The following is a 25,128-nucleotide window of genomic DNA, read 5'->3' on the forward strand; positions in this document are numbered from 1 at the left end:
TAGGTATGGTTCAAATTTTTACAAGATATTATTATTATTTATTGTGAAATTTTGCCGACCGGGGCGGGTCGCCCCCACTACGCTACGCCACTGGACTGACACCCCTCCAAACACAGGAGACTCAATGAAATAATAATAATGAAAAATTTATTACTACTGTATTTACAGGATGTTTCTATCTTTTTGACAGAAGAAAAAGTGAAAAGCATCAGCACAGACTGTTCGGAGAGCCTGCACCATCAATCGTGACAAACCACTTTGAATTTTCTGCTTTTAAAAGACCTACGTATTTCTTTTCTGACTTTTGACTATGATTTCAAAATGTCTGCTTTGTTTTGACGAAATATATGATTGCAAGACTCTGACTGCATTCTTTCTTTTTTTTAACCTCACTGAGACACGGTGGTGAGGTGGTTGGCACTGCTGCGGCACAGCTCAGGTAACCTTTTTAGCCACAACAAGGGGGCTCTGCCCCCTGCTCGCTTCGCTCACCTATCCCCGGTGTTTTGAACCCGTGCCCGCTGGTCAGCCGTAGTTTCAGACGCGTGTTGTAGGAGCTCGCGTTGTTTTGAACCCGTGCTTGCCCTGCTTCTGCGGTTTGAGACGCGCGTTGTAGGCATATATCCGTCAGTTGAGCTCGTTCGGTTTGAACCCGTGCCTGTTTTGCCTCCGCAGTTTCAGACGGTGGATAGGAAGTAAAGAACATATTGTATAGCAAATCACAAACATTTCTTGGAATATCTCTTTGTATACAATATTTGTAGTAAAGATGGTTTGTTGTCCTTGAATGATTTTTTTTTGGTATTGGAGTATTTATAACTTTAAGTGTAATGTCAGATGAACGCCGAACTCATGAGAAGGCTACATAAAGTTGTCCATGTCCAAATACGCGCTCAGAGAGGTATATATCAACTTTGTCCATGGTCTGTGCTTGGGATTTGTTGATTGTCATGGCAAATGAAGGTTTACTGTGAAATTGGCGTCGCCCAAGTGTAAATGGCAATTCAAGGGTAGAACTTGTAAGGTGAATTCTAGGAATTAAAACAGTATTGTCAGTATGTGATCCTGTAAGTATTTTTGCTTCAATAACATTGTTTGACATAGTGTTGATGACTAAACGTGTACCGTTGCATAAACCCTGTTTAGTATTAACGTTTTTTAATAGCATGAAAATTGTTCCGATTTTAAGGTTAAGATTGTGTTGTGGCAATCCGGCTGGGTTAATAGTGTTCAGATATTGTAAAGGGAAATTAAGATGTTCAATGTCGTGTGCAGAATCAATTTTGTGAGTACTTAGAAAGAGGCGACTTTCTCCAGGTAGTCATGCAATGACTACCACATCAATATTCTTTGGACATAATATAGCCCGTCGCGTTAACAGTGGTATCTGGTCTATTGTTTTGGAGGCGTGAGTGCAACTACATTAGTTCTTCCTTGTTTAGCGTTAGTAACATGGATAATGGATTGCACTTATTGTTAATACGTAGCGTTTTTTGTGGTTGAATTGTTAAAAATGTATGACTGTAATTTGATGATTAAGTTATGCTATATAGTCTTCACGTGTGAGGATGACGAACCTTTAATACGAAGTGTTCGTTTATTCTTATTGCCCATCAGGTGTTGTGCCTGTGTCTTGTGTGGTTGCACTGTAAATATTGTATCACTGTAATGTGATTCAAATATGTTGTGGAGTCCGTATTTGTGGGGGTTCTGTACTATATCGTGTTTTTGCTTGTGGGTTATTAGAGGTGCGTGGATCATGCATGTGTAGTGTGTTTGCGTACTGTCTGTCGTTGTCCGTACTCCAATTGATTTGTGACCCTTTCTGGACTCCGTAGTCTGTCCCGTTTTACTCTGGGGTGGCGTATTATGTCGGGTTTGATTTGTGAACCTTTCTCGACTCCGTATTCTGTCCCGTTTTACACTGGGTTTGGGCGCTGTAATCTCGGGCTTGATGGGTGACACCGTGTGGACTCCGTAGTCTATCCCGTTTCACTCTGGGTCGTGTGTGTGACTCCTCCTTTTTGTGTGCTATGGGCTTTGTGTGGCGGCTGCGTCTGACTCCTCTTTTTTGTGTGCTATGGGCGCATTGTCTCATTTCTTATTTCTGTTAGTGGAGGGGGGCTTTGTGTCTCATTTCTTATTTATGTTAGTGTGTGTACCAAGGTTATTATAGTTAACTAAAACTAAAATCAAAACTGAAACTATTATTAAAAAAAACTTTTTCGTAAACTGAAATAAAATAATTAACAAAACCGAAATGAAAAACTAAAACTAAACGAAACTATTAAAAGTAGCTGGAAAGACTAACTGAAATAAAATAATAATTTACTAAAATATTTTTAGTTTTCGTTGTTGAATGAATATTCTTGCCGTTAGTCTTTAACCCTTGTAAGTTTTAACTCTAAAACAGAAAGTCATCCACCACGAACCGCCCGCACATATTCATCCAGTGAACGGTGGCTGGTGACGGAGGGCAGCTGTTCACACAGCATTAGCGGTGACAGTGCAAGCTGAGTGCGGGTGCGTAAAGCGTGTGAAATAGAAAGCGATATGCATGCCGCCTTTCTTTGTGCTTGTTGTATATCAAGATGTAATTCAAACGGCTGAAATCAGAATGTACTGGTCAACAAAATGTTTACCATATGGACAGAAAAATCACGAGTGAGTAACATTTCAGTTTATTTCTCAGGTGTGTGCTTTTTGTTGACAGCAATTCACCTGCCTCTTCGCAAAGAAGAAATCGTTTTTACTTTCTCATACACGAAGTATAGAGAAAGTATAGTAATCATGAAAAAATTTGACCTCGATATTTTGATGAATCTTGACTTTATAGACTAACCAGTGTCCAGCAATACTATTTTTTGGAATTGTGTGTGTACGCACGTGCGTGTGTGTGTCTCTGTGTGTGTAAACACGATAACTCAAAAATGCAACTAGATAGATGGATGAAATTCGGCATGTGGTTGTTACACCATAGATCTGTATTAACTTTTGGGCCAAATCCATCACCCGGAAGTGGTACTTTACCTGAACACATACTCGATTTTTTTTTTTAATACAGCTGCAGAGTCTGATTTATTCAATTTTACTTTTATAATAATGTTCAATATATTATTAATTTGATTTGTTGTTTATGGTTCATTAATGTACATAATATAAAAATATAATCATTGTCTTGTGGTTTACTCCTCAAATATCCATCCCCATATCTGAGTATACAAGAAAGTCTCGAGGGGACCACTCCCGGTTGTTGAAAATAAAATGGCACTGATCGAGACTGACTAGGTCAGGGGTCGGCAACCCGCGGCTCTGGAGCCGCATGCGGCTCTTCAGCCTCCTTGTAATGGCTCCTTTTGGCCTTGACAAAAAAAAAAAAAAACATGAAAATGAATAACGGCAATTTCTTAATTTAATTTGTATATAATATATGTAATATATATAATGTTTATTTACTACTACTACTGTTATACACTTTAACATCTAATTTTTATTTTTATTTATAATTTGTCAACTAAAATATGCGTCACATCTACGTCTATAGCCCTCGCCTTTACCTGCAGGTGGCTTCTGGAGTGTGCGACCCCTGCACTAACCATGAATAAATCCCAAAAATGAAAAATCCCAGAAGAGAACAGAGAGTTTAATTCTGCGTGGACAGAAGCATTTGCCTTCACCGCCAACGACGCTGGCTTACCGGTGTGCTTAATATGTGGCGATAAATTATCGAACAACAAAAAATGTAACGTTGAAAGACATTTTCGAAACAAGCACTCAGCATTCACTGAAAAATACCCAAGTGAAGATGAGCGAAAGAGAGCAATTTCGGAACTGCAACGGAAAGCTGAACAGAGCAAACATACTTTCAAAAAGTGGATCACTTCTCCACAATCAACTACAGCTGCTAGTTTTGTGGCAGCTCAAGAGATCGTAAGGAGGGGTAAGCCGTTCACAGACGGAGAATACATGAAAGAATCGTTCATAAAAATATCAGAGCATCTATTCTCTGACTTTAAATGTTTTGGTGTTTGAGCGCATGATGACAGTGTTTGCCAGAGATGTACAGAAAGGTACACTCTCTCACTTCCCCTCCCTGAGAGAGTTCAAAGTAGTGAACATTCACATAAATTGTGATTATTTCCACCGTACAATTATTGCAATGCAAGCTGCATTTAGAGAAAGATTCAGTGAGTTCAGAAAGAAAAAAAACACTCTCTCCTTCCCTGGACATCGACCCATCCCTGCTGAACACATCTGCATTCACAGGAGTAAGTAAGCCCGATCTAGAAATTGAACTGGCCGCATAGCGGATAAAGATTTATGGGTGTCCAAGTTCAAATGCCTGACAGCGGATCTTGAAGAAGTCGCCCGTCAGAAGGCTACTCTCGCTAAAGAGCACAAATGGACTGATATTGAAAACCTCCCCAAACCCGACAAACTTGTTTTCAATACATGGAGTGCCATTCCCGAAACATATATGAACATGAAAAAATATGTATTTGGAGTCCTGTCCATCTTTGGCTCAACATACTTATGTGAGCAAGTTTTCTCAAGAATGAACTTCATAAAGTCCAAATATCTCTCCCACCTCACACATGAGCCTGCAGTCCTGTGTGAAGGTCAAAGTCACATCGTATAGCCCCGACATAGAACAACAACAACATTTATTTATATAGCACATTTTCATACAAAAAGTAGCTCAAAGTGCTAGAGATGATCTGCAGCGAACTTCAGAAACAGAAGTCACATTAAACAGGTGAGAACAATAGCATTTAATAGGCTAATATTTAAAAAAAAAAAAAAAAAACACATTTATTTCAGACCCGGAGCTGATGTAGGTTTTTTTGTATGTTCAGGTGCTTCAGTTGATTGCTGGCTGAGAGGGAAACCTGAAGAGGATGAGAGCACACTGAAATGGAATTTTATGTTTACTTTTTTAAAGCTGCTAAGCTACAGCTAAATGTTTTATTTATATTAAAGTGGGCTAGTTTTTATTTTAATTTTATACAGGTATAGGAAGGACTCAAATAGGCCTGCAGAGTTCAGTTACATTTATTTCAAAGTAGGCCTACACATGCACACTGCACTTCTGTTTGTTGTATTCCGTGGTTGTAACATGTAAAATCTAAAAAAAGATTAAAACTTTTAAAAGTTTATAAGCTGTGTTATGTTTTGCGGCTCCAGACTATTTTTCTTTGGAGGAAGAGGGAGCAAAATGGCTCTTTTGATAGTGAAGGTTGCAGACCCCTGGACTAGGTCATCTTACAAGATCAGCATATTGTTGCTGATCAATCATTTTTGCTTTAAAAACATCATTTAACAACAAAGCGATACAAACAAAGGTAGAGAGTCTGACAAGTGATGAAAAACTAAACATACTAATGGGTTTTTGTATTTATTCCATATTTATTAATTTATCTTTTTTAGTTCATATTCACAACTCAAAATACCTGATATTGTGAAAGTAATCCATTAGCAGAATTATATTTTAAAATATTCGTCTCCTTTTTTCAATGTTTTTCTCTCCCTCTCTCAAAATAGATAGTTGAAATCATAATATTCTTTTTGTTCTTAACATCAGCCTTATCATACATATTACATACCAGGGATTTTTCCTGCCTTACATCCAAACCTGCTGTGGTAGACTCCAGGTTTCCTGTGATCCTGCTCTGGATAAACAGGTTTAGATAATGTATATATTGTTTTTAATCTCAGACGCTGTCTCTGTTGTTTTATGCCTATCTGTACTCCAATTACCTGCTTGTGCTCTGCTCATTATGGGTTTACTGTCCTTTATGGTGGTCTATTCAAGACTCACAGCCCCTAACCTTTACACTACATGCTTGTTGTTCTTTGTTTCCCTCAATACAGCTAGGTGGGGTCTGCACACTCATTCAAGTCTAAGAGCCCTGTTCTTCCGAAGCCCCTGTGATTTTCATGAGGAAATATTTTAAAAATTATAAAATTGTGTAAAATTGTTCATATTCAGTGTCTAGTTTTGATTATGCTTGCTTTTATCAGACAAAAAACAAAATCAGATAGTAAACCATGCATGTTTTTATCAAACAAAAGCAAGACCAGATAATAAGCTATGTGGTGTTGTAAGCTTCCACTAACATTAAACTCATATCCAAATCTGTTAAGTGTACAGTTCTGTCTGATTGTGACACAAAACTTAACTCTGTAGGCGCTCCATGTCATAATTACTAAAACTAAAACTGAAACTAATATATATAAAAATAAAATAGAAATGTCTTTGTGAAATAAAAACTAAACTAAAACTAAAAATACACGATGAAGGAAAACTAAAATTAAACTGAATTTCCAAGTAAGGTCAGAAAACATATAGAAATAAAAACTAATATAAAAAGGCAAAACTATAATAACCTTGGTGTGTACTCCGTAGTCTGTCCCGTTTAACTCTGGGGCTTTGTGTGGCGCCTGCGTCTGACTCCTTTTTTTTTGTGTGCTATGGGCGCGTTGCATAATTTCTTATGCGTTGCCTCATTTCTTATTTCTGTTAGTGGAGGGTGGCTTTTTCTGTGGAGGGGGGCTTTGTGTCTCATTTCTTATTTATGTTAGTGTGTGTACTCCGTAGTCTGTCCCGTTTCACTCTGGGGCGTGGGTGTGATTCCTGTTTTTTGTGTGCTATGGGCTTTGTGTGGCGCCTGCGTCTGACTCCTTTTTTTTTGTGTGCTATGGGCATATCCAGTTTACCATTCTCGTTGGAGGGGGGGGCTTTGTGTGGCGCCTGCGCACTATGTCTTTTACGTCCACGGGCAGGTCCCTGCATCCATTCTTGTTTAGTAATATGGATAATGAAATATATATTTCTATTATAAAAGGAAGTCCTGCGACAAGACATTCTCTGAGGTAATTTCAAGTCCCGCGAGACGAGAGATTTTGAAAAGTCCTGTCCTCCTCTCAAACATTTACAACCACGCACACGGTACAATCATTTCTCATTCGTGTGTATTGTCAGACACAGTTCATGTGCTCTCAGCTCGTATACATTTTTACATTTTACACATTTAAATTCGTTTATTAAAGTCCTCAGTTTCATCCTTTAAAGAAGCTTTTCTGGACAGTATTTTTAGACATACAATCTTTTCGTTTCCTTCAATCCAGCCCTTTTATGGACAATAATTTTATACATTCAAGATGACACGTCAAAGACTAAGCGAAGAAAAAAGGGTAGTGTGTTGAAAAGAGGCCCAAAAGCATTGGAGAGAAAAGAATTCAAAAAAGAACAATAATAATCTTAAGTGTAAATTCGGAAAATAAGGAGAGTAATAATCAAGTGGAATTGAAAACCTAGCAGGTTCAAGTGGGGTCGGAAATAAAAGACAAAGAGTAGAAGACAAAGTAGAACATCGTAAAGAGGCAGAGCAGGTGAGAGATTATGAAAGTACTAAAATTCGAAAGTCTCAAACTGATAGTAAAGATCACATAAGTGTGAACAAATGGAAATTATAACTCGGTGAAGTAACGGAACAGCGAAAAGAGATTGAATATATGGACATAGGTGATACTGTATGACAGAAGAATGTAGATATTGTTCTGCTTTAAAGTTTAAGTTGGATACTTGTAGATCATCTAATTCGTGTTGCCATCAGTGAAAAGTAGTGTTTCTTCTAAGTAGTGTATCTGTAAGAATACACTAAAAGATTTGTTGTTTGGCGAAAGTGAAATCCACAAACACTACAGGCAAAATATCCAAATCTACAATAATCTGTTCGCGTTCGCAACATTCAATGCTCAAAACATAGATTTACATGATTCAGGACCATATAGTATGCTTTGAGAATCTGTGGTCCCACAACAATTAAAGCTACGACAAGTTTAATTTCAAAGAAACCACAATTCAGTCAGGTTTATATTTATGATCACGGAGAAGCGATGCAACATAGAATCGAAAAAGTTAAACGATCTGACGAATTAGAAATTCTACACCCAATAATGGATACAAATCCATACGTCAAAAAGTATCACACTTTACACAAAATTTATCAGCAAAACACGGACAAAGAATTTTTCTTGGATTTTCGATTTGTTGTTTGGTGAAAGTGAAATCCACATACGCGAGCGGCAGAGATGCAAAGTGGCTGGCGCGTATCACAGGCAGGGGGGTTGGCAAGCGAAGCGAGCAGGGGGCAAAGCCCCCTAGTGCAGCTTAAATAACGAGTTATCTCTGCTTGCGAAGTTGTAAGGTATTATAATAAACAGTTATGATTTTTAAATTTTAATTGTGTCAATTACAAGTATCCAGAGTGCTTGGCCAGACCACTGCACAGAGTAGATCCACCTACTGTTTTAGTTGCAGCATACTAGATAATAAAACCGTCCATCCATCCATCCATCCATTTTCCAACCCGCTAAATCCAAACACAGGGTCACGGGGGTCTGCTGGAGCCAATCCCAGCCAACACAGGGCACAAGGCAGGAACCAATCCCGGGCAGGGTGCCAACCCACCACAGTAGTAAAACCGTCTGCCTGAGAAATGTTAAAAACCAGTAAACAAGAATACAAGTTGATACCAGAACCAAGATGTTAAACCCATAACTCAAGCTGATAAGTGGAATGCTGTGAAGTATTAACCAGAAAGTCTGTTCAGTGTTTTTCGCCAGTCTGCAGGTTGATCTCCAAGTGCCACAGTAGTATAAGAGGAGAAGGTGTGTCCCCTATGCATGTGTAATTAGCCACGTACAGATAAAAAAACAAACCTTGAAGGAGACTGACACCCCCCTTCCAACACAGGGGACTCTATGAAATAATAATAATAATAACAAAAACTTTTTTCCTATTTACATGATGTTTCTAGCCTTTTAATAGAAGAAAAACTGCAAAGCATCAGCACTGACAGTTTGGAGAGGGCGACTTCAAAAAACAGAACGAGCCAGCAGCTTCAGTCAGGACACGCCACTCCATTCTGCCTTTTAAAGACCTACATATTTTTTCTAACTTTTGACTATGATTTTGGCATTTCTGCTTTGTTTTGACGGAATATACGATTGCATGTCTCTGACTGTGTTCTTTCTCCTTTGATCTCACAGAGGCACGGTGGTGCAGTGGTTGGCACTGCTGCCACACAGCTCAGGTCACCTTTTTGGCCACAATAATTGGTCCAGTGTTGTTGGCAGACATTTCCCTGGCCCTCAGAGACACTTTAAACATGATTGCACCATTGTAATCCAGTCAAATCTCGTTCAGTAAGTCCGTCCCCATTGACTTCAATGCATTCCGCCGATTTCGGTGATATTCGTGAACAATTCTATGATTTCTCCGAACTCTAGGCTGCGGAGTTCACTTATCACTAGTTATTACATCTTTTCACTTGTGGCAATCAACTTTTGTTAACCGTCCTACTACACTTAGATCATTACAGAAGGACTTGGACAGCATACCGGCTTGGGCAGATTTGTGGCCGATGAAATTTAATATCAGTAAATGTAAAGTGTTACATACACATAGGAAGTAAAAATGTGAGGTTTGAATACACAATGGGCGGTCTGAAAATCGAGAGAATTTAGGAGTTGTGGTGGACTAGAGATGTGTATTGACTTAAAATGATGAATTACTTGGCTACATTGCCTATAAAACATATTCATCCCTTTGGAAATTTTCATATTTTATTGTTTGTACAACATAGAATCCCAGTAGATTGAACTTGGCGTTGTTGACATTGATCAACAGGGAAAGTCTTTTTAATGTCAAAGTGAAACAGACCTCTGCAAAGTGGTCAAATTAATGACAAATATAAAACACAACGTAATTGGTGGTGCAAGTATTCACTCCCGTCCAGTTAATATTTAGTACAGGGTGTCCCTAAAGTCTGGACACAGGCAAAATGCGTATTTTCAATAAAAAAATATTATTTAATATTATTTAATTGAAATCTCTGTATTATATAAAAAAATCCTGTGATGAGACAAGACTTTTTTCAAGTCCCGCAAGATGAGACTTTCGCCATGAGATTTCTTCAAGTCAATCCCTCCTCTCCACCATATTGAAACACGCACACAGTCCTCTCACCTCTCATTGACAGGCACAGTTCTTGCTTTCTCAGCTCTTATAAATTTTAACGTTTTCCTCACTTTAAGTTCCCAATTAAAGAAAACGTATTCTGTCCAAATCTTATTGATGAATTTCATCACGAAGGGTTATCAACAGTAAAAATGATCACACGGGCAATCCTAGCACCGAGAAACGATGAAGTCAAACGATGTAACAACTAAGATGTCGATCGGTTACATGGCAAATTTGTTAAATGCGTATCAATAGACTATGCTGAAACAGTTTGTGGTGATTGTGCGGAACATGAAAACATCAATTTACAATATCACAAAGAATATCAACAACCGTTAATACCGTGCTGTCTTCCACTGGCCGAATTACAGTAGAACAAAGGATGTATCCAAGAAAGGTAATGTAGTACATCTTTAGTGGATAACATTAGACAACAAAGGAGATCTTGATATGCCAGTCGTATTAAAACGTTAACAGTTTCCCATTAGAATAGCTTTTGCAAAGACAATTCACAAATCAATCACAGGCAGTTATATGTTGCGTTGTCACGATGAAAGTCCAAACACAGAATCAAAATTCAATGTGATTTTGACAAAAATGTAATTAAAAAAAAATTGTGTTTACTGAAGTTTTACAGTAAAAGTGTAAGTTGTAACAAGAACACTAGGGGGCATGCCAGCCACCCAATCTGACACAGACAAACACAAGAGGCACACTGGTAGAACAAATAAATGTTTTTCTTTTCTTTTTTTTTCGCCTGTGAGCATCGTCTTCCCAGTTGCCCGCAGGCACAACACAGTCCCACAAGCACAGTACCACACAATTCGTCTTCTTCTCTCTCTATCTCTTTTTCTCCACCACTCCTCTCTGGCAAGCTTTGTCTCCCTCCTCCCGACTCTGGCTCCCAGAGTGGTGGCTGCTGGCTCCTTTTATAGCCCACCCAGAAGTGCTTCAGATGTTTGATGACCCATTTCCGGCTTCACTTCTGGATGTGGTGGAAGAACCGCCCACATGAGCTCAGGAACCACTGCAGCGCCCCTTGATGGCACTCCCGGACCCAACAGGGTCGTAGAGAACTCCATCTCCCATGGAGCCCTGCAGGAATCCGAGGCACCACTGCCACCCAGGGGGGCTGTCATCTAGCATCCCGGGGAAGGTACTGTTCAGTCCATGCCTGTTCCCCTGGACCATATACAGAAGAGGCATCCCGGCCAGGCAAGGGCCCAGGCCGTCCGCCACACAACCCCTTCCTCAGCTGAGCCATGTGGGGCGAAGCGGCCCATCCCGCGAGGGCTGGTTCCTTCTAGGACGGAGAGTTGACACTGTTGGGTCCACGGGTCCTTCCTGCAAAACAATAATGGGAGAAGGATGGGGAGGTTTAAATGGACAGCACCTCCAGACATGACCCTGATTTTGACATTCATAACAGTGCTGCCCCCCTTTCTGCTCCCATGCCCTGCGGACGTGAAAGCAGGACGAGAAGTCCCACTTCGTCTCACGCCTAGCCGAGGTTGGCATTTCTCTCCGCCCCAGCGAAGAGAAGCCCTCCACCGCCTGAAAGCAGATAGGCTCACGCTGCTCAGTCTTGGAAGACCCGCTCTCCCTTTTCCAGGTCTTCCTTTTGCTCTGGGGTGCAACGACGGTCTGGGTCCCCTTATGGGAGAAAAAGAGACCCTGTGCCATCTGTGCCCCTGTGGACATCTGTGAGACCGCTGCCAGCATTTGGGTTGGAGCGCTTTGGCAACCGACACTTATCAGTCAGCTCCGCACATGCACCTGTGCCAGTCCCGCCCCCAATGTGCGATCCCCGACTCTGGCTCCTGGAGTGGTGGCTGCTGGCTCCTTTTATAGCCCACCCGAAAGTGCTCCAGGTGTTTGATGACCCATGACTGGCTGCACTTCCGGGTGTGGAGGAAGAACTGCCTACATGGGCTCAGGAACTACTGCAGCGCCCCCTGGTGGCACCCCCCAGATCCCAACAGGGTCGCAGAGAACTCCATCTCCCATGGAGTCCTGCAGGAAGCCGAGGCATCACTGCTACCCAGGGTGCCTGCCATCTAGCGTCCCGGGAGAGGTACTGTTCACTCCATGTCTGTTCCCCCAGACCATATACAGAAAAGGTGTCCCGGCTGGGCCTGTCCGCCACAAAGGTTAAAAAGTTAATTTCAAAGCCAAACAGAACAAAATCGTATAACGCAACATGAAACATAATTCACTTTCAAATTATTACGTTTTACTATTTTTTACTATGGTTAATTACTCGCTGTAATGTAAAATAGTTAGGTCTATTATGCATATTATGATGGATGGCCAGGTTGATGGTCTCCCCATGGTTCTCCTATGATTGCTTTACAGGGCAAAGTCACGGTCCAGCCACAGCAAACAGCACCTCCTGGAGAAGTACAACCTTTGCGGGACTGGATGCTTCGCCCCACTGTCTTCAGCTCAGGGTGGGGAACTGTGATGGACGACCGGCAGCTCAACCCGGACGACACACCTAGGATGCTAGATGGCGACTTCCCTGCAGCTTAGCAGTGCCCTGGCACTATGGGAGATGGAGTTCGGCTTCACAGCCCTGAAGTACTTCTGTCCTTCCGTCCCCATGACTTGGCAGTACTTTCAGGCTGAAGAAAATACAAGTCTCCTTCTGACTCGGAAGTGCTGATGAATCACATGGACGGAAGGACAGAAGCACTTCCGGGTCAAGGACTATATAAAGGACTAGTGGAGACCCAGCAAGAGAGCCAGAGTTGGGAGGGAGTGTAACAGAGCTTGTTGGGAGGAGAGGAGGAAAATTATTGTATTGATTTGTAGTGTGGTTGGTAGATGTGGTGCTTTGAAGGCACTATTGGTAAAGAAAAGATGAAAAAACTGCTTAGTGTCCAGAGCATCTGTCTGTTGGGTTTTCATGAGGCAACAGTGCCCTCTAATGTCCACAATGTAACAATTCCCATGAAAATAACAATCTGTTTAAATTATACATCCGCATCCCCATACGCGAGAGGCAGAGCCGCAAAGAGGCTAGTGTGTAGAGCAGGCCCAGGGGTTGGCGAGCAGGGGGCAAAGCCCACTAGCATTAATTAATAACATCTATAATGTGATTTCCACCATTTGTGATGCAAAGTTCGATGCACTTTGCGAGATTCACATGAACCCGATGCATTAACTTCACATTTCCGTCAATTTGAGCACATTCATTTACAGTGCATCCGGAAAGTATTCACAGCGCATCACTTTTTCCACATTTTGTTATGTCACAGCCTTATTCCAAAATGGATTAAATTCATTTTTTTCCTCAGAATTCTACACACAACACCCCATAATGACAACGTGAAAAAAGTTTACTTGAGGTTTTTGCAAATTTATTAAAAATAAAAAAACTGAGAAATCCCATGTCCATAAGTATTCACAGCCTTTGCTCAGTACTTTGTCGATGGACCTTTGGCAGTAATTACAGCCTCAAGTCTTTTTGAATATGATGCCACAAGCTTGGCACACCTATCCTTGGCCAGTTTCGCCCATTCCTCCTTGCAGCACCTCTCAAGCTCCATCAAGTTGGAAGCGTCGGTGCACAGCCATTTTAAGATCTCTCCAGAGATGTTCAATCGGATTCAAGTCTGGGCTCTGGCTGGGCCATTCAAGGACATTCACAGAGTTGTCCTGAAGCCACTCCTTTGATATCTTGGCTGTGTGCTTAGGGTCGTTGTCCTGCTGAAAGATGAACCATCGCCCCAGTCTGAGGTCAAGAGCGCTCTGGAGCAGGTTTTCATCCAGGATGTCTCTGTACATTGCTGCAGTCATCTGTCCCTTTATCCTGACTAGTTTCCCAGTCCATGCCGCTGAAAAACATCCCCACAGCATGATGCTGCCACCACCATGCTTCACTGTAGGGATGGTATTGGCCTGGTGATGAGCGATGCCTGGTTTCCTCCAAACGTTACGCCTGGCATTCACACCAAAGAGTTCAATCTTTGTCTCATCAGACCAGAGAATTTTCTTTCTCATGGTCTGAGAGTCCTTCAGATGCCTTCTGGCAAACTCCAGGTGACCTGCCATGTGCCTTTTACTAAGGAGTAGCTTCTGTCTGGCCACTCTACCATACAGGCCTGATTGGTGGATTGCTGCAGAGATGGTTGTCCTTCTGGAAGGTTCTCCTCTCTCCACAGAGGACCTCTGGAGCTCTGACAGAGTGACCATTGGGTTCTTGGTCAACTCCCTGACTAAGGCCCTTCTCCCCCAATCGCTCAGTTTAGATGGCCAGCCAGCTCTAGGAAGAGTCCTGGTGGTTTCGAACTTCTTCCACTTACGGATGATGGAGGCCACTGTGCTCATTGGGACCTTCAAAGCAGCAGAAAGTGTTCTGTAACCTTCCCCAGATTTGTGCCTCGAGACAATCCTGTCTCGGAGGTCTACAGACAATTCCTTTGACTTCATGCTTGGTTTGTGCTCTGACATGAATTGTCAACTGTGGGATCTTATATAGACAGGTGTGTGCCTTTCCAAATCATGTCCAGTCAACTGAATTTACCACAGGTGGACTCCAATGAAGCTGCAGAAACATCTCAAGGATGATCAGGGGAAACAGGATGCACCTGAGCTCAATTTGGAGCTTCATGGCAAAGGCTGTGAATACTTATGTACATGTGCTTTCTCAATTTTTTTATTTTTAATAAATTTGCAAAAGTCTCAAGTAAACTTTTTTCACGTTGTCATTATGGGGTGTTGTGTGTAGAATTCTGAGGAAGAAAATGAATTTAATCCATTTTGGAATAAGGCTGTAACGTAACAAAATGTGAAAAAAGTGATGCGCTGTGAATACTTTCCGGATGCACTGTATAATGCGTTCCCTCAGATGTCTCGTATCTTTCATTTTCATTGAGTATACCTACTCCTTTAGCATACTCCAGAAAAAGAAGTCAAGGGGGCTAAGGTCAATTCTTTCTTTTTTCGACAAACTCATATTTACTCTGTGGGGCAAAAAAATTATCATTAGTTATTAATAGTGCTATTTCCTATATGTCCAGACTTTAGGGGACACCCTGTAGATGGCAGCCTTGCGTGCGCATAGGTCACAGGCCTCTTGATCAGATTTGCACATTTGGTCAATGCCATTTTCCTCATCCCTGTCAGGTATCATGGTGGTCGAAAGTAAACAGCCGTCTTCAAAGTCCAGCCATAAATTCTCCACTAGCCTGAGCTCTGACTTGGCAGCTCCAGGACATTCACTTTTTTTTTGTTTTGAAGCCATTCCTGTGCAGCTTTGGCCAAACTCTTGTGGTTGTTGCTTTCCTTGAAAACAAATCTTCATCCAAGGCACAGGGTTTTGTAGACTGCATCAGGTTTTCCTCCAGGATTGCTTTATATTCTGCTGCATTCATTTTCCCCTTTCAAGCTTTCCAAGGCCTGCTCCATGATGGGGATGGTGTGTTTTTGGTAATATGCATTGTAACACAACATTTAGTGTGGTGGCCAAAAAGCTCAATTCTAGTCTCATCACACCACACCGCCATCTTCTAGCTGACTTAATCATACCTTGGCTTTCTTCTTTCTTTGGAGTCTGTAGTTGCCATTATTCAACATGAGGACAAGAGCTGTGCCAATGAAAGTCAAAGAAGCCATTATGAGGCTCAAACACAGGAATAAAACCTTCAGAGACATCGGCATACCCTTAGGACGACTGAAATCAACCATCTGGAATATCATGAAGAAAATATGAATGCACTGGTGAGCTCAGTAACCACAAAGAGACTGGTATATGTAATGAGAAAGTGAGAGGATGCCTGAGGAGTGGAGAAGAAGTGTACTGGTACCGATTTTTAAGAATAAGGGGTGTGTGCAGAGCTGCAGTAACTACAGGGGGATAAAATTGATGAGCCACAGCATGAAGTTATGAGAAGGAGAGTAGTGGAAGCTCAGTTAAGAAGTGAGGTGATGATTAGTGAGCAGCAGTATGGTTTCTTCCCAAGAAGGAGAACAACATGCGATGTTTGCTCTGAGGGTGTTGATGGAGAAGTTTAGAGAAGGCCAGAAGGAGTTGCATTTAGTCTTTGTGGACCTGAAGAAGCAAATGACAGTGTGCCTCGAGAGTTGTGGTATTGTATGAGAAAGTCGGGAGTGGCAGAGAAGTATGTAAGAGTTGTACAGGATATGTACAAAGGAAGTGTGACAGTGGTGAGGTCTGCAAGAGGAGTGATGGATGCATTCAACATGGAAGTAGGATTACATCAGGGATCGGCTTTGAGCCTTTTCTTATTTGCAGAGGTGATGGACAGGTTGACAGACGAGATTGGACAGGAGTGCCTGTGGACTATGATGTTTGCTAATGACATTGTGATCTGTAGTGATAGTAGGGAGCAGGTTGAGGAGACCCTGGAGAGGTGGAGATATGCTCTAGAAAGGAGAGGAATGAAGATCAGTAGGACCACCACAACAGAATACATATGTGTGAATGAGAGGGAGGTCAGTGGAATTGAGGATGCATGGAGTAGAGTTGGCGAAGGTGGATGAGTTTAAATACTTGGGATCAACAGTACAGAGTAAGAGGGATTGTGGAAGAGAAGTGAAAAAGAGAGTTCAGGCAGGGTGGAATGGGTGGAGAAGAGTTTCAGGAGTAATTTGTGACAGACAAGTATCAGCAAGAGTGAAAGGGAAGGTCTACAGGATGGTAGTGAGACCAGCTATGTTATTTGGGTTGGAGACGGTGGCACTGACCAGAAAGCAGGAGACAGAGCTGAAGGTGGTAGAGTTAAAGATGCTAAGATTTGCATTGGGTGTGACGAGGATGGATAGGATTAGAAATGAGGACATTAGAGGGTCGGCTCAAGTTGGACGTTTGGGAGACAAAGTCAGAGAGGTGAGATTGCATTGGTTTGTACATGTGCAGAGGAGAGATGCTGGGTATATTGGGAGAAGGGTGCTAAGGATAGAGCTGCCAAGTAAGGGGAACAGATGAAGGCCTAAGAGAAGGTTTATGGATGTGGCGAGAGAGGACATGCAGGTGGGAGGTGTGACAGGGCAAGATGGAGAGGACAGAAAGATATGGAAAAAGATGATCCACTGTGGCAACCCCTAACGGGAGCAGCTGAAAGAAGAAGAACTTCTTTTCATTTGTTAATGTCCATCCATTCCTGCCTTTCAGGCCTGCCACACATTCCAAAAGAAGTTGGGATGGTAATGCATTCAGCACTTTATAATTAGCCATTCCTCTTCACAACACCTCAAAGATGTTTTGGCACTGAGGGTACCAAGTGATGAAGCGTTTCAGGTGTTATTTCCTCCCATTCTTCCTGCAGACATGTGTTAAGGTGTGTAACAGTACGGGGCATTGTTGTTGTTGCATTTTTCGTTTCCAAATTCTCTACACATTCTTTATTGGGGGTAGGTCAGGACTGCAGGCAGGCCTTTTCAGTACCCGGACCCTCTTCTTCTGTAGCCATGCCTTTGTCATATGTGCAGAATCGGGTTTTGCATTGTCTTTTCCAGGGATGTTAATGCATTTTTCAGCAAGACGTCATCTTGAAGGCAGCATATGTTGCTCTAAAATCGCAATGTTCTTTTCTTCATTAAAGCTGCCATCCCAGAAACATAAATGACCTTTGCCAAGGGCACTGACACAACCCAATACCATGACAGACCCTGCAGGCTTTTGGACTTGATGCTGATAACAGTTTGGATGGTCTGGAGGACACAGTGTCCATTCCTTCCATAAAAAATCCATGATACTGATTTGGCTGAGCACAATACACATTTGTTTCCACTGTGCGATGGTCCATCCCAGATGCCACTGAGCCCAGAGAAGGTTGGCACCACTTCTGGACGTGGTTAACATGAAGCATCTTTTTTATGCAGTGAATTTTGAAGTGACATTTGTGAACGTGACTCAATATTGTAGTGCTTGACAAAGGTTTGCCAAAGTCCTCGGGCCTGGCCCATGAGGTGATATCAGCCATTGATGATGCAGTGCCTGCTGTCTGAGAGATCGGAGATCACGGCTGTTCAGCTTAGGCTTGTGCCTTTGCTCTTCATGCACTGAAATTCCTCCACATTCCTTGAATCATTTAATGATAATATTGTGGAAGAAAATTATAAATACAGACAACCCCCCCCCCCCACCCCCACTGGAATGCCCCGATTTAAACAATAAAACACAGGCAGGAGAAAGCAGCAATCGTTACTCTTTATCTAAATCTCCGAAGAGGCAAAAAGCATCATATCAGTGCTTTTAAGTATAAGCTCAGAAGGATATGAGACTTGGACACATGCCAGGTGCACATTGGGCCAGGGTTCAAATTCAACTCTTACAATATGCACTGTAGAGGAAAAAAAAATAGTAAATCCCTTCCAAGCTTTCTTTAAGGAACATAATTCTGGAAATGTTTCAAAACATTCTCACGCATTTGTTGTCAAACTGGAGATCCTCTGCCCATCTTTGCTCCTCACAGACTCGGCCTTTCATGGATACCAAATCATGATTACCATCACCTGTTGACATCAGCTGTTTGAAATCACATCATTATTTCATAAGTTTTTTCCTTATTACTGGCCCAAATATGCCCCTCGTCCCAACTTTTTTTGGAATGTGTTACAGGCCTGAAATGCAGGAATGGATGGATATTAACAAATGATATGAAGTTGACCAGACAAAACATGACATATCTTGGGTTCTTACTGTCTGCAATAAAATAAAACTCTAAAGTATATTTAAGAATCACTGTTTTTATTTTTGTTTTTTAGTATTTACCATACCACCCCAACTTTTTTTGATTTGGGGTTGTATAAACAAAAATGGAACAAAAAAATATCAAAAAGCCAAAGATTCAGCAAAAGCAAATTGTACACACTCCCCTACCACCAAGCACATGGAATAAAGGAGCTCCCATAGCTTCTTGACACACGTCTGCTGAATAATTTGTTGGCTGAAAGTCCTCAGTTTTAAAAGTGTAATGGAGAGGATGTGCAGCATTTATCATAATGGCACTCAGTTTTGTCTTCTTTCTCTCCTCCACTACTCCCTCCAGGGGGTCCAGAGTACATCCTTTAACTGAGCCTGTCCTTTTAATTAGCTTATTTACATTACATTTACTTATTTGGCTGATGCCTTTATCCAAGGAGATGTACAACATTTATAATACAATTGGTTACATATCTTTTGGTTTTCCAAATGGAGCACAGGCAGCTCAGTCCAGGCCCAGTTTGCCTTAACCATTATGCTTACTTTATCACTCATCATTTGTTCTGCATCTTTAATGGCTCTTAGCATTTACAGGGCTTAAGCCATTTTTTTTAACTGTCATTTCAGGGAGTCCTGAAAGGTTGGCATGGCAGGAAGCAAAGCTGCAGAGGTGATTAGAAGCTGGAAGACCAAACTAATTGATGCTCTCATCGCTGATCCCGACTGTATACTGCAGTATACAGATATGCACAGCATCATAACTTGGCGTGAATATCAGAGAATCAAAGCCATCAGTGATCCGTCTCTTCAAATCCGAGACCTGCTGGACTGTGTGATTGGCAAAGAGCAAAGCTTTTGCTTGCGCTTTCTGGAAGTTCTGAAGCAAGAGGATGTCCAGAGTACTTACCCAAAGCTTTCTTTTGTCAAGGAAGTGAAGTTGGAAGAGCAGAAGAATAAAGGTAGGAAAGGCCTAATGGTGAGTTCAGCTCAGGACGAGTGGGCCGACAAGTCGACACTCATGCCTGGAAAGAAAATTTTAGAGATTGTGTGTCAACAGTGGTTAGTAATGTTACCTTACCGATAAGCATCCTGGGTTTAAATCATGTTTTATGGAGTTCCTGTTGTACCAAAATGAATTAAATGGCAATTATGAAATATTTACAACCAAAAGTACAGGTGTATATTTATATATATATATATATATAATATACACTAGCGGGCGGCACGGTGGCGCAGTGGGTAGCGCTGCTGCCTCGCAGTTGGGAGATCTGGGGACCTGGGTTCGCTTCCCGGGTCCGCCCTGCGTGGAGTTTGCATGTTCTCCCCGTGCCTGCGTGGGTTTCCTCCGGGCGCTCCGGTTTCCTTCCACAGTCCAAAGACATGCAGGTTAGGTGGATTGGCGATTCTAAATTGGCCCTAGTGTGTGCTTGGTGTGTGGGTGTGTTTGTGTGTGTCCTGCGGTGGGTTGGCACCCTGCCCAGGATTGGTTCCCTGCCTTGTGCCCTGTGTTGGCTGGGATTGGCTCCAGCAGACCCCCGTGACCCTGTGTTCGGATTCAGCGGGTTGGAAAATGGATGGATGGATGGATATACACTAGCTGTGTAACCTCATGCTGTAAAAAGCCCGGGCTCCTAGAAACCATGGATTCTGACACTTCAATCAATCAATCACATCAGTTGTGCATTAGCGGCTAAGCAAGGTTCTCTTTCCTCGGTGGTTTCTCGTTTTTGATGTGCTCGCCTCGCTTATGTATTAGCGGCTAAGTGAGTTTCTCTTTTCTCAGCGGTTTCACTTTCAGCTTCATGCTGTAGGCTTGCATTTAAGACCCATCCTGCCACCGGCCCTGGCACTCTTACCTTCATTGATGATGGAACTGCTGACAACAGTGGCACAATGAATTCTGAGGAGGATAGAATTTATCATGTTATCTGCTCTAGTTCCAGTAAATGCCAGTAAATGCCTCCAAACTCACTAGATGGCACTTCATCTTACAACAAGATAATGAGTCCAACCAGAGCCGGACTGACATTTACAATCAGCAGGAGCTTTCCTGGAAGCCTACTGCCTGGCCTGGCATTCAGAGCAACCAGTGAAATGATATAATGTTATTATACTGGAAAACAAGCAGGCGTTATTACTCTGTAGTGGGCACAAATCCTTTCGGTTTAACGTTGGAGGGTTTTCTTTTCTGGTTGGAAGGTTTCTTGTTTTTGTCAACTTTTGACTTCACGTGCGTCTCGCGCTCTGACAGTTAAACAGGTGCGCTATGATGAAAGGTGCATACATCTGGTGCTTTTGTGATTAAAGTTATACAGTATATGAAGATTGTTTAAAAGTTTATAATATACTTTGAATTGTATTTGGATGTTGTATGGCTTTTGGTATTTGTCACTGTGTATTTATTTTTGTTTCAAATTTTAATGCAGTGTAGCATATGGTCACATTTTTAACGTTTTTCCTTTTTCCCTCAGAGTTACTGAATAGGCTACACGAAATGTTTTATTTTTTTATTACTGAAACATGTACAGTGGTGTGAAAAAACTATTTGCCCCCTTCCTGATTTCTTATTCTTTTGCATGTTTGTCACACAAAATGTTTCTGATCATCAAACACATTTAACCATTAGTCAAATATAACACAAGTAAACACAAAATGCAGTTTGTAAATGGTGGTTTTTATTATTTAGGGAGAAAAAAAAATCCAAACCTACATGGCCCTGTGTGAAAAAGTAATTGCCCCCTGAACCTAATAACTGGTTGGGCCACCCTTAGCAGCAATAACTGCAATCAAGCGTTTGCGATAACTTGCAATGAGTCTTTTACAGTGCTCTGGAGGAATTTTGGCCCACTCATCTTTACAAAATTGTTGTAATTCAGCTTTATTTGAGGGTTTTCTAGCATGAACCGCCTTTTTAAGGTCATGCCATAGCATCTCAATTGGATTCAGGTCAGGACTTTGACTAGGCCACTCCAAAGTCTTCATTTTGTTTTTCTTCAGCCATTCAGAGGTGGATTTGCTGGTGTGTTTTGGGTCATTGTCCTGTTGCAGCACCCAAGATCGCTTCAGCTTGAGTTGACGAACAGATGGCCGGACATTCTCCTTCAGGATTTTTTGGTAGACAGTAGAATTCATGGTTCCATCTATCACAGCAAGCCTTCCAGGTCCTGAAGCAGCAAAACAACCCCAGACCATCACACTACCACCACCATATTTTACTGTTGGTATGATGTTCTTTTTCTGAAATGCTGTGTTCCTTTTACGCCAGATATAACGGGACATTTGCCTTCCAAAAAGTTCAACTTTTGACTCATCAGTCCACAAGGTATTTTCCCAAAAGTCTTGGCAATCATTGAGATGTTTCTTAGCAAAATTGAGACGAGCCCTAATGTTCTTTTTGCTTAACAGTGGTTTGCGTCTTGGAAATCTGCCATGCAGGCCGTTTTTGCCCAGTCTCTTTCTTATGGTGGAGTCGTGAACACTGACCTTAATTGAGGCAAGTGAGGCCTGCAGTTCTTTAGACGTTGTCCTGGGGTCTTTTGTGACCTCTCGGATGAGTCGTCTCTGCGCTCTTGGGGTAATTTTGGTCGGCCGGCCACTCCTGGGAAGGTTCACCACTGTTCCATGTTTTTGCCATTTGTGGATAATGGCTCTCACTGTGGTTCGCTGGAGTCCCAAAGCTTTAGAAATGGCTTTATAACCTTTACCAGACTGATAGATCTCAATTACTTCTGTTCTCATTTGTTCCTGAATTTCTTTGGATCTTGGCATGATGTCTAGCTTTTGAGGTGCTTTTGGTCTACTTCTCTGTGTCAGGCAGCTCCTATTTAAGTGATTTTTTGATTGAAACAGGTGTGGCAGTAATCAGGCCTGGGGGTGGCTACGGAAATTGAACTCAGGTGTGATACACCACAGTTAGGTTATTTTTTAACAAGGGGGCAATTACTTTTTCACACAGGGCCATGTAGGTTTGGATTTTTTTTCTCCCTAAATAATAAAAACCATCATTTAAAAACTGCATTTTGTGTTTACTTGTGTTATATTTGACTAATGGTTAAATGTGTTTGATGATCAGAAACATTTTGTGTGACAAACATGCAAAAGAATAAGAAATCAGGAAGGGGGCAAATAGTTTTTCACACCACTGTATATATGAGTGGAATGATTTGTGTTTTTAAATGTACCTGTTGTTCTTTATTTCATGATAAGTTTGTTAATGAACGTGTCTTGTTTTTACTTTATTTTAATATTTTTAAAGCGTGTCTCACACGCTCTGACAGTTAAACCTTAGCGATATAATGAGAGAGCGACTTAATAGGCTGCAAAAAATGTTTCATAGTTTTCTGTTTACTAAGTGCATTCTTTAAAAAAATGCTTGACAGAATTCTGTGGCACTGAGACATTTTTTGAGTCTTTTGTCTACTGAAGAAGTTCAAAGTGCTCTTTTTTGACCAACTTTGTGGAAGAGTATTCAGCATCACCATCCAGACATGGACAGCAGCTCGGCTCTGGAGATTCCAGACTTACAGTTGAAACTGCACTGCACTGGGGATTCCACTGACAACTATTTTTTGTGGTTCTGTGCTTTTTGCACATTTGTCAGTCAGTCAGTCATTGTCCAACCTGCTATATCCTAACACAGGAGCCTATCCCAGCCAACACAGGGCAAGGCAGGAACAAATCCCGGGCAGGGCGCTAGGCCACCGCAGGACACACCCACACACCAAACACACACTTGGGACAATTTAGGATCGCCAGTGCACCTAACCTGCATGTCTTTGGACTGTGGGAGGAAACCCACGCAGACACGGGGAGAACATGCAAACTCCATGCAGGGAGGACATTGGGAAGCGAACCCGGGTCTCCTTACTGCGAGGCAGCAGCGCTACCACTGTGCCACCGTGCCGCCCTTTTTGCACATTTATTTTGATATAAATATTATAGAACTACATGGTTTATTTATTTATGAAGTGTTTACATTTATGAAGTGTTATTCCACACTTTATCAGTGGTTGTCCTGAGACTAAAATTTAAGAGTGAAATGTATGTGTAAAAGCTGAATTTACTTTCTCCTCATTCATAAAAAATTCCAAGACAAAATAATGTTTGTTGGTTTTTTGAGTCGGTGCCTGTACAAGAAAACTGATGTACATTGTGTGGCCTGGCCTGGGTTAGACTTGGGATTCCCGGCCTGAATGAGCTTCCCAGTCCGGCCCTGAGTCCAACCATATTTCTAAGTCAATACTTCTTAAAGTGAGCAGGCCTTCCATATGCTGAAGACACAACTTAAGGGGTCATGCCCCTGAAGCAAGCAGGACCACAAGATGGCTGAGAGAAGAAGACCCTTAGCACCTGGTGATGTATGCAAGGGTCATGTGACAAAGTGCTAAATACCTTCTATCATCTGTTAAACATGGCAGTGCTGCGGGTGTTATGGCTGCCACAGGTCCTGGCACACTTCTCTTTATTGGTGATGGAACTGCTGAAAGCAACTGCACAAGAAATTCTGAGGTGTGTAGAAACATCTGATCTGCTCAAGTTCCAGTAGATGCCTACTGTCAAAGCTAAAAAAAATGGAAAGTTCTTGAATGACCAAGACAGTCACTCAATTTATTTCCAATTGAGCAGGCCTTCTATAAAACTGAAGAGAAAACTTAAGGGGCCAAGCCCCCCAAAACAGATTGAAGATGGTGGCATTAGAGGCTTGGAAGAGAATTGCCAGAGAAGATCCTCAGCACCTGCTGATGTCTATCAACTGCAAACTTCAAGCAGTCATTGCATGCTAGAAATAAGTGTGGCACACTCAAAAAAAAAAGAGTGGCCACAGTAGTTTATCTTATTAATGTAATCGCCAAAAGTGAATACTATTTGGTAAACAAAGGGTCCCTGTTGTCGATTGGACCATGAAAACGGACTGTGGCATGAGCAGTAAAGGGACGAACTTCGGCCCGCCCCTCAGACGCAACTTGGACAACAAACAGAAAGCGGTGTGCTCTCATTGCTGCTCCACTTTACCTATTTCACAGGTTAGTGTGCAATAAATTGGAGTATTTTACGTTTTAACTGAGAGTCAAGTATACTCAGAACATGACAGTAGTATGCTGATATATATTGCTACAGAGGCGCGAAGTTAAAACTCGCTAAATGCAGGTGGCAAGCTGCTTGTTTGCAGAGACCACGCCACTGCGCTGTAGATAGATGGCGGTGCTGGAGATCATTAATCAGACAAGAGTGTGGCTTTTTAAATAGTTGCTCGGCTCCTAAACACTTGGTATTCTTGTTAAATGTATATTTTGTAAACTGTATTAGGTGTAAATAAGTTATAGAATGGCTGAAATGTTGTGATGAATGGTTATTATGTTGTTACACATGTATAAATATGAAACAGGTAGTTATGAAAGTGTTTGAAATATGATAAGAGTAGCATTGAAGA

At 41.8% G+C, this 25,128-nt stretch overlaps 1 protein-coding gene across 7 annotated transcripts in view; it reads left to right on the forward strand.

Moving 5' to 3' along the window:
- Window positions 1-25,128, forward strand: part of zgc:174906 (uncharacterized protein LOC571548 homolog) — a 69,620-nt gene that overhangs the window by 20,431 nt on the left and 24,061 nt on the right. For 6 of the 7 annotated variants that reach the window (XM_051925092.1, XM_051925095.1, XM_051925093.1 and 3 more), the window contains exon 2: window positions 19,326-19,657. In XM_051925092.1, the coding sequence (XP_051781052.1) occupies window positions 19,345-19,657 (313 nt within the window). In that variant the 5' untranslated portion in view covers window positions 19,326-19,344. Of the gene's footprint in view, window positions 1-15,583; window positions 15,752-19,325; window positions 19,658-25,128 lie in introns of all 7 variants that reach the window. The other variant, XM_028798559.2, reaches the window with a different exon arrangement.

Source organism: Erpetoichthys calabaricus, chromosome 3 (assembly GCF_900747795.2).
Source record: "Erpetoichthys calabaricus chromosome 3, fErpCal1.3, whole genome shotgun sequence".
Taxonomy (NCBI): Eukaryota; Metazoa; Chordata; class Cladistia; order Polypteriformes; family Polypteridae; genus Erpetoichthys; species Erpetoichthys calabaricus.